The sequence below is a fragment of the Chanodichthys erythropterus genome, chromosome 15, assembly GCF_024489055.1.
Source record: "Chanodichthys erythropterus isolate Z2021 chromosome 15, ASM2448905v1, whole genome shotgun sequence".
Lineage (NCBI taxonomy): Eukaryota > Metazoa > Chordata > Actinopteri > Cypriniformes > Xenocyprididae > Chanodichthys > Chanodichthys erythropterus.
The window spans coordinates 12,710,001-12,721,250 of NC_090235.1; the positions used below are offsets into that span (position 1 = coordinate 12,710,001).

General features: G+C 33.1%; 1 protein-coding gene across 1 annotated transcript in view; it reads right to left on the reverse strand.

The window, feature by feature from the left end:
• Nucleotides 1-9,717, reverse strand: part of slc44a4 (solute carrier family 44 member 4) — a 26,484-nt gene extending 16,767 nt beyond the window's left edge. The window contains exons 1-4 of the mRNA XM_067410893.1: nucleotides 9,450-9,717; nucleotides 3,034-3,082; nucleotides 1,525-1,598; nucleotides 60-138 (exon numbers count right to left, since the gene is read on the reverse strand). Of these exons, the coding sequence (XP_067266994.1) occupies nucleotides 60-138; nucleotides 1,525-1,598; nucleotides 3,034-3,082; nucleotides 9,450-9,498 (251 nt within the window). The 5' untranslated portion in view covers nucleotides 9,499-9,717. The remainder of the gene's footprint in view (nucleotides 1-59; nucleotides 139-1,524; nucleotides 1,599-3,033; nucleotides 3,083-9,449) is intronic.
• Nucleotides 9,718-11,250: the final 1,533 nt, after the last annotated feature.

The following is an 11,250-nucleotide window of genomic DNA, read 5'->3' on the forward strand; positions in this document are numbered from 1 at the left end:
TACAAATCAAGCCCAGAAGATCAGGATGATTCTCTAGAACGACTGACGGGAAATCTCACTTGTTCTGTCCGACTCCGCAGAACATTCCCGTGGAGTTTCTGGGATACAGCACGTGTCGAGGGTCTCCGTACAGCCAGGCTACAGGAATCAAACCATTTCACGTCAAACACACGCATGTTATTAGCAGAAGAGATTCACATTTAATCACAGTGATATTACAATTAATATTCAGAAATATTATTATCTATCAGATGAGAACAAAACATGAACTCACACTTCATGTTGTCCATAACAACAGCCCTGAACCGTGGTAAAATCACTGTAACGCCTTATTAAACTGTAACTGCTGACTAATTAGTGGAAAAGTCCTTGGACTAATTAGTGTCTGGTTTGGTCTTCATTAGCTGTAGTTTGATCTCAGTTCATCACAGAGAGAGTTTAATGAGCTCTCTCACACAAACACACAGTAAATAATGAAGTTTAGATGATAAACTCTAAACACCTGTGTCATGTGATCAGACAGACACACCAAAACTTTACATTCAGTCAAATTAAGAAGGTCTGGATGATCATAATATTAAAGCAAATGGCTTTTTAATCCAATGCAACATTTAAAGTAGGACCCTTTGTCTTCATTTAATTTGTTTATTTTTATTTGTCTTTCAATGTGCTTTGAAAATGAATTGAAATGAAATAAAATAAAATAAGTAACAAATATATAAAAAAATAAAACAATAAAAAATAAATAAATAAAATAGGATAGAATGCAAAACAAAATAACAAAAATAAAATAAAATAATAATAATATAAAATAAATAACGAAAATATATATAAAATAATATAAAATAAAATAATTATAAAATAAAATAAAATAAAATAAAATAAAATAAAATAAAATAAAATAAAATAAAATAAAATAAAATAAAATAAAATAAAATAAAATAAAATAAAATAAAATAAAATAAAATAAAAAATGTGTGCATCTGTCTTTATGGCTATATTTGATCTAGTGCAAAGTTCGAAACTGAAAAATTGGTTCCGTTGAATCGCAGTTCCAAGAATGCATTCTGGGAAATGAAGTGTTCTTCAACACTGGTCAACTAAAGGTCACTTCCTTCCATTCAAATTCAAACTGCGATTCTGCATTCTGTTTTCAAAATTCAAAAATAATTCATAAAAATGATGTTTTACATTTGCTTTAAAGATTTGTCTTTGTCTACAGCAGTCATAATCACTTTTTTATATACAGATTTCTAGAGCTAAATATGTTTTTCTACTCACAGTCAGCAGAATCAATCACACTGTGTTACCCATAACCCCCTGCCCTCTCCAGCATTTACATGCTGCACATTAAGGAGAGGCAGAATGAGTCAAATTTCCATACAGCTTTCAGGTGAAAGAAAACAACGTCAATCCACAGCGAGTCTGTCAGCATTCACAGTGACGAGACAAAGACAGAGACAGGAAAACACAACCACAGCAGATCAGACAGAGGAACAGAGAGATGGGGCAACAGGAACTTACCCAGAATTCCCACCACCATGTAACCGACGATGACCACCATGAACAGAGCGCAGCATATGATGTCTGTACAGCTCCTGCAGACACACACAACACACCCGGCCGGGTCACATGTCACATCACATTTAAAAGACATCAAGAAAATCGACAATTACAAATTATTCATGACAATTACAAATTAAATTATAATTCCTGTAATAATGTATGACAAAAAATATTATGTTTATTATTATAGCAGCCTAATTTATTCTAAAAATATATAAAAGTAATATATATATATATATATATATATATAAAAAAAAAAATATATATATATATATATGTCATTATTTTATTTTTATGCAAAATGTAATTATTCTGTATTTGTTTACTGCCTAATTTAATTAATATATATATATATATATTAATTAAATTAGGCAGTAAACAAATACAGAATAATTACATTTTGCATAAAAATAAAATAATGACATATATATATATATATATATATATATATATATATATATATATATATATATATATATATATATATATATATATATATATATATATATATATATACAAAAAATAATGACAATTATTAATATAAAATAAGTAATTATTCTATATTTATAGAAATTGTAATTATTATTCTGGAAAAATGAAAATGCTAAAAAAAATTTTATTAGAACTATTATTAATATGGATGGAATAATTATGTAATTATTCTATATATTTTGTTCTGTATTTGTTTACTGCCTAATTTAATCTAAAAATACATATAAAAGTAAAACATAATGACAATTATTAATATAAAATAAGTAATTATTCTATATTTATACAAAATGTAATTATTATTCTGGAAAAATGTAAATGCAAAAAAAAAATCTTATGAGAATTATTATTAATATGGATGGAATAATTGTGTAATTATTCTATTTTTTAAAATTTAAAACTTTTTTTTTTTTTTTTTTTTTTTACAAAATATAATTATTCTGTATTTGTTTACTCCCTAATTTAATCTAAAAATACATATAAAAGTAAAACATAATGACAATTATTAACAAAGATTAAGTAATTATTCTATATATTTAGACAAAATGTAATTATTATTCTGGAAAAATGTTAATGCAAAAAACATTTTATGATAATTATTATTAATATGGACAGAATAATTATGTAATTATTCTCTATTTATAAAAAATGTAATTATTCTGTAATTATCTGCAGCCTAATTTATATATAGCAAAAAGTGTATAATGACAATTATTATAAATAAAGAATAATTACAAAACTAAGTCATCTGGATGCATTGCTATAATGAGAATTGTTATGAAACTAATGTCAGAATGCAAAAAGAAAATATTATTTGATCTTTAAAAGTATGCTCTTTTTAATCAAAACATAATTTCTCATTTTCTCATTTAGATGTTTGCTTTCATGAGTCTCAAACACACACACACACACACACACACACACACACACACACACACACACACACACACACACACACACACACACACACACACACACCTGTTGTGAATGGGGCCGATGAATGTGGGGTCATATTGAGCTGGAGCACCTGAAACACAAGCAGAGTTTAGTGATTGTTATGCATTAATGGACCTCTTCAGGGTGTGATCGTCATATTTACATGTCTTTTATTTTGTTTCGATAAAGCAGGTTAGCAGGAACCACTAAAAGAAAACCACTAATGAAAGTGAAGTATGAGGCTTCCTATAACGCAGGTGAGAAACACCAGTAGTCACTCAAACACTGTACTTTATTCATTTATAAAGCGCATTTAAAATCAACAGAAGTTGAACCAGAGTACTGTACAAGAAATATAAAAGATTTATGAACAAAATATTAAGCATACTGGAGGACAAATGAAAAATGTACAAAAGTTCAAATGTGCAAGGCAAAGTGTGAATTTAATGTGCTGCAACTCATAATTTCTTTACTTTAACACCATTTTTAATCATCTTTAGCATCCGGCATTAGAATGATGTAGCTCATCGTGTCATGTGATCGACCCACATCCCTCTAGTCCGTGAGGGTTTGTCTCCTGGCAGCTGCAGTGTTTCATGTTAGATTGACGTCAACAGTCAGGCACTAACGCTCAAGCTTTTCGACCCTTTAGATTGTATATAAACAGGAAAAGAGAGACAGAGGGAGGGAATTTGAATATCATTTGAATTCAAAGATGGAGCCAAACTACAGACTTTCTGTGTTTCTGTTCACTTCCTCTAATAAACCTGCGGATCAGGATCTTCTCTGAGTACAGGACATTCTTGAACCTCACCATTCATCACTCAAGAATCTGATCGTCACGTGCACTGAAAAATATTTGGTGCAAAATTTACTTGGAAATGATTTTCACTCAGAAATTGTTAGTATACTCTAAAAAATGCTGGGTTAAAAACAACCCAAGTTGGGTTGAAAATGGACAAACCCAGCGATTGGGTTGTTTTAACCCAGACGTTGGGTTAAATGTTTGCCCAATCTGCTGGGTAGTTTTATTTAAACCAACTATTGTTTAAAAATTGCTATATGGCTAGCTTAAAATGAACCCAAAATAGTTGGGAAATTAAAAACCAGATGCAATTAGAGACAACAATAATAGACAAAAGGTGAATGTTTATTAATAAGCTTTAATATTTTATTAATATAAATTTAATAGTTTAATAGTTTATTAATATACATGTATTAATAAGAAATTTAATAAATGTTTATTGTTTAATAATTATTCATTGAACATTAATAAATGTTCATTTCCAACATTCTTTGGGTTAATTTTAATTAAGCAATACAGTAATTTTTAAACAATAGTTGAGTTAAATAAAACTACTCAGCAGGTTGGGCAAACATTTAACCCTACTACTGGGTTAAAACAACCCAATTGCTGGGTTTGTCCATTTTCAACCCAAATTGGGTTGTTTTTAACCCAGCATTTTTTAGAGTGTAAATTTCACAAATAAGTACAAATAAATAGCTGTAACAATTTACAATAAGGCAACTGTAAAACTAAATGAAATTAGTTTGTTTCACTCAAATATTAATGAAAGTTCATTGCACTTAATAAAAAAAGTTGCATTAACTCAACTTAAGTTGCATTAACTCAAATTTCATTGTAGCAAGCTGAACTTAATATGATTGAGTTGAGTTGCAGCAGATATCTAATTCAAAATTCATGTAATCTTGAATCAGAATAACTTCAACCTGTTAATCACATGAGATCCACCAACAGCAAACCACAACCATCCAATCAATTCCCCACAGATGAAATCAAGCCCTACATTTGTTCTTGTTTGAGAAGCGTTTCACACGATATACGTCACAATAGAGAAGACTAGCGCAACTCCTGTTTCATGTTGACTTTAATGTCTAGATGTTCACGATTCTAAACGTAACACGATTACAAAACAGAAATACAAGATCTGATCTGTCTGAGTATTTAATCTTTGATCCTAAACGTTCATGTTTCTTGTAATTACTTGGAGAACTCTGAGAACTCTGTACGGTGTAAAAAATTAACTTGCTTCATAAACTTCAGGTCCGTGGGTACAAGTGATGCTGTAAATGAGTAAGAATGGAGGAAACCACAACAAAAATGCAGGAAACCTTGTCTTTAAATCTCCTGACGGTGTGATTCATGAGCCACAGACGCGTGTTCAACACCAGGATATACTGCACTAAACCAACCACAAGAGTCCAATATTACCACACTGATTCATTACAGGTTTAATGTTTCTGAAATAATCTCTTCTGCTCACCAAGGCTGCGTTTATTTGATAAAAAATCTGAAATATTTTTACAGTTTAAAATATATGCTTTCCATGTGAATATGTTGTCATTACTCCAGTCTTCAGTGTCACATGATCCTTCAGAAATCATTCTAATATGCTGATTTGCTGCTCAAGAATCATTTATGATTATTATCAGTGTTGAAAATAGCTTCATATTTCTGTGGAAACTGTGATGCATTTTATTTTTCAGGATTCTTTGATGAATAGAAAGTTCAAAAGAACAGTATTTTGTAACATTAAAAATGTCTTTACTGTCACTTTTGATCAAATTAACGTGTCCTTGATGAATAAAAGTATTAGATTATCTCATTGAGGCCAAACTCAAACAATGTGTTCTTGCCAACAAAAATTATGTCAGTACAACCAGTTTCTCAACTTTTTTATGTACATTCCAGTATCACGTTACACTAAACACACACACACACACACAGAGACACTATACACACACACACACACACACACACACACACGATGGGTCATTTGCCTTCAGGACAGAGAACATTATCCCTGTAAGAGACATTTACAGCATCGTGTAAAAGAAAGGGTGTGCTGCAGATTTTATGTGGTGATCATTGCGTGACGGTTTACAGTAAACCGCACACACACACTCTGACCAGAGATCACACACACACACAGATGCTGAATAAACTCAATAAAGTTGTGTACTTGAAAGCCGAATCTTATTAACTTTGAACTATGCGTGTGCGAAACCTGACAAACCTGTTAGAGTCCTCAAAGTCAAAATGATTCATTAATAATATTCTGTTCAGTTTTCTTTAATGATGTGGCTTAGTCTGTAGTTAATATAATTAACTTAAAGTTGTGACGAAACAGAAGTAGTGTGTGACAGATCTGCCGTATTATACGAAGCCCCTAAAGGGACATGGTGATGGGAAAAGATATGAGATGGGAGGAAAAATTATATGTCAAAGCTTCTGTGTTCTCTCAATAAACTGTGTTTGCTTTGTGAGCAGATGCAAAAGTTGCTCAGGGCAACACAAAAGGCTTTTGCGAAGAAACACAAAGGTTTTGTTTGCAAACACAAAGTTTCTCGGGGGAATGCAAAACTTTTGCGAGAGAATGTCAAGTCAAGTCACCTTTATTTATATAGCGCTTTTTACAATGCAGATTGTATCAAAGCAGCTTTACATTGATAACTGGTACATAAATTTTGGCTGCACAGCAGCTCTTAAAGAAGAGTGTCAATGCAGGCAGATCAAAGCACTGCTGAATATCAAATGTCAAGAGTCCCCAACTAAGCAAGCCAAAGGCGACAGCGGCAAGGAACCCAAACTCCAACAGGTGACATCAGGTGGCAAACAGGTGTTAGATGGAGAAGAAAAAACCTTGGGAGAAACCAGGCTTAGTGCTTTGTTATGATTAAGGTTGCTATCATAAGTCTGATAGGATCGCAACATTCAAAGTATTTATTTCAGTTCCATCCAGTTGAGGATCGTATTCATCACACCGGTATGGACGGCTGTTGAGGAACTGTGCCACTGGTTGTCGTGTTGATGAGGCCTTCACAATGGATGATTTAGTTGACTCAAAAAATATATATTTTTCCTCCCATCTCATATTTTTGTCACTTTTGGTGCTCTGTAGTATTTCAACGCACATTTGAGTTAACTGATTATTGGAAAAGAAAAAATGTAGGGCGGAGACTTGGTTCTATCCGGCGGTTGTTGAATGGATCTTGAGATGTGGGCGTGGCACTCAAAAATGTAGGCGGGTCTGAATATGAGGGTAGGAAAGGGGCAGGGCTTAAGTGAACTTCATGATTGAAGTATGTTGTTTCAAAGGAAAATCATTTTGAATAAAAATTCAGATAAAATAAAAAACATATGCATGGAAGAATCGTTCACACACTCTAAAATTGACACTCTAAAAAAAATGTACACAGTAAAATACTGTTTTCCTACCACTGAGTGGCACAAAGACTGAGCAGCAGCATTGGTTTTCAGCGTGAATACCGCGAAAAACACACAAAACACATCCAAATAGGAAAAGAGCTTTGTGATTGACTGAACAAATAACTTTGACACAAAATCTGAGGTATATATTTAAAAACTGCAATATGTAAATAACTGAAATATGTTTTGCAGTTATCATTTTGTGTCAAATTGTTGGATTTTGAGGGAAAATCATACCGTATATATTGAATTGTTATATAATGTGTTGACAACTCATCAATTAAATATTTTTCATCTTATATTCTGCATTATTGTGTGTATTTAAATAAACACTGACAAAAACTATACAAGTTTTAAGGCTGGACAATATGATGGTATATATAACATTGATATAAGTGATTACTCAGATTTAAACCTACTGATATTGTAGTTAATATAAAATATTCACAGGCAGATTTGCTTTATGTATTTCCCCGGCGTCGAAATCAGGCACATATAAATGTCAGGAAACACAAATCCTGGCTGCATGTCAATATCCATGGATTAGATTTATTTGACATGTCATAAGGAACAATTTCGAGTCCATCCTTTAGTGTAATCGTTATTTTTACTCCGTTTTCACAGTTTCCTCTATTAAATCCAGTCATGCAGCAGGTTCTTTTGCCACTCAGTCCGTGAGCGCGGTCCGGCGGGAAAGTGACGTCGATGCATACCCTCTATAGGCTACTTTATCGAAAACGACAAATAATATTACCTAGAATGCATTGTAATATACAAAAGTAATATACTGTAAAAACAATGCATTCTGGATAATATTTGTTGTTTTTGAGAAAGTACCTTATAGGTTAGGCCTACTTTCTCGAAAATTACAAATAATATTACCCAGAATGCATTGTTTTTACAGTATATTACTTCTGTATTACAATATATTCTGAGTAATATTATTTGTTGTATTATTTTACTGTTTGAGTGGGAAACAGTATTTTTCTGAGTAAATGTGCTTTGTTTTTGTTTTAACAGTTATTTTTTTAGAGATTAATAACATGCATTTAGAAAAAACACAGGGTGAATTTAATTTCACACCAACTTTAAAACAACTTCAACTTCAATTTGAGGAATAATTTTTTGCTTTGTGGACATTTGGAGTCTAATTTGAAAATTGATTAATAAATAAAGCATGTTTTTTATTTTAAAATGCAAAACAGTTTCTACAGTATATATAAGGGTTAAGGTGTGGGTGAGTGTGCAGAAATTATAGCTTTATATATAAACAATAAAAGTGTCCTCATTTAGCTGTAGGTGTGTGTAAAACTGTGAGTCAGCATATCTTTCAGGAAACTATTTCAAATTATGTAGAGAGAGCTAATTAAGTGCTAAAATGACGTCGGCACCTAAAACTCAGGGTCAATGTGAGAGTGTTCATGAATATCTGATCCTTCCTGGTTTAAATGTTGACCAACAGACTTGTTACCCAGTAACTGAACCTCCAGAGAAACGACTTATCTCCAGCGTTCTTCTACTGAAACATGTTGGCGACCAGGAAGAGCAAATACCCATGACGGTCGGGCACAAACACTACAGATCTTGAGAGTAAACAGAAAAAAGGTGTGAAAGAGCAAATGAAACTAGATCTCAAAGCTGGCTCATGCACTAAACACACACAGTTCATATCTTTGCTGTTGCTCAAAGGTTCACAGGAAGAAGCGCATTGAGACATTGGTGAGTGTGATGAAACAGACAGATGAGAAGTCATTCTCTAACGCTCCTCAAGAATGAAGAAGACTTCTTATCTATTACAGCATCATGTATAAGAGCTCCTTAACTATCATGGCATCATAAACGATGACAAACCAATGAAGTAAATGAAGATATTCACATATGAAGGGCTGGTTAACAGGATCAGGCTCTAATGCACAAGCTCTGCCTTTACAAAACAAGACAGTGTTTGCAAGAGTCACTGTGTTTACTTTACATGACAAATGACTAGAACAGTTGTTATATTATATAAATGATATTCCATGATCTTGTAAACTTTGTTTACTTTATTTATGCATCATTTTTCAACTTACGTTCGACAATAAAATCTGATCACTGGGACTGTCTATCATATATTGATATATTAAAACACTCAAGTAGGCATGAAATAACCCCCTGTTGCATTATAGCAGATCCTCGTGAGAAACTGTACTCAGAAATACACTGTTAGCACTCTCAAAATCAGTCTTACCATACTCCGAGTTGTTTTGCTCTTCTTCCTCTCGTTTCTTACCGCCCATCTTTTCACTTTGCGTTCATGCGTTTAAAACTAAAAGAATAAACCGTGTGAAATGACCTGTAGATGTTTCAGTGCTCAGCAGCGTTCATCTGACTCGATAAAGTCCAGTATCAGCGCGCGGATGTTAGTTTCAGTGCTGCTGTATTGTCTGTAAATCTTTGGTGTAACTAAGCACTGTGTTGATGACGTTACACGACACCTGCCTCTGCGCGCACCTCTGGTTCACCTGTACGCGCGCTCACGATCCCGTGCACCTCCCCTACATCTTCGCACACGCGCGCGTCCTCTACCGGTTGCTGTTTTTATATCAGCCGAAGTGAAACTTGGAGGAAGAGAGTTTTCAGGTTTCTCTGGATGTTTGTTTCGTGAAACTCAAACTGTAGGCAATTTTGTCAACTATTAACTAAGTTTTAAATAAAAAATTGATATTTTTGATAGATATTTTAATAAAGTGACACAAATAATAAAATAATAATACCTAAAAAATACCTTATAAAAATAAATATGTAAGGAAGTGTCGATTCACTGTCATGGGCTATAAAAGTGCGGTCACGTTTACTGTTGTTCGTTCGGCGAATTTTCACAGGCGAAATCCAGCAGATCGCGAATTAATTTCGCGCGAGGACGAAAGATTGTGCATCTTGTTCTGTTGGTCATGTGAAATAGAAAAGCTGCATTTTGAAAAGTTACTGCATATTTTAGTGCATATTTTTGCCTAATTTAATTTTCTCTTGCACTTTAAATTTCGTGAATTTAAAGCTAATGTCCGCAATTTTTTTTGTTCAAAAACTACTTTTTTTGTTCAAAATTTACAAAAATTATATAATGAGAATGTACAACATGAATCCATTTTGCAAACCCTGTTTTTGTCTTACCCTGAATCATTATGGTACACTTACAATAAGTGTTTATATTTGGACTATTTCAGACCGGACTAGGACCCACTGCAGAGTATCACAGTAACTGCCATGGACATACACGGAGAAAAGTAGCTCCGGCTACAATGTTCTTCAGCAAGACACGTGCAGTTCTGTTTATTAACTATAGAGGGCCAAAAATCGCAATTTTAAAGTGCTCGAGCAAGGAACAGTTGCTATGGTTACAACATCTATTTAGCGCATTCTGACTATTTTGTGGTTACTAAAACGTTTGAAAATGCTGTTTAAATAAGCAATAAGGTGTGCTGTATCGTGAATAAGTCACGGCTGAAGGGCATTGTTAGGCATGACGTGAAGCAGATGCCTGCAATCCCTTCAGCCATGACTTAGCTATTCACGATACAGCACTAGCCTCTCATACCTTATTGCTTTTATAAAACAGTTACCACACAATACAAATATTAAGTCCAAAATATGCATCAATGCAACTTTCATGAAGTAAACTTTCACTAAAAGCCTTCCTTCCGCCGGAAAAAAATAGTCCCTGACTATGAACAGCAATAGAAGTTACATTAAGATGCCATTAGATGGCGGCAAAGACTGTCTTTATGAGTGTGTCAGTCAATAGCGAAGACTTTTACATTGAAAAGACTGAATTGTTGTGAACACGGAACAAGACGAAACTGACAAATGCTTTGACTAGCGCTGTCAGTCACGGGAAAACCCCTTTAACTGTTAAAAGGACAGGATAATGCATCGGACATTTAAACAGATTTATTATTATGAATACCTGAAGGGAAATGATAAATCTGAATGCAGGTAATAAACTCGCTCACTCGATCTCTTTCTAAATAATACCCTACAATATCAATTAA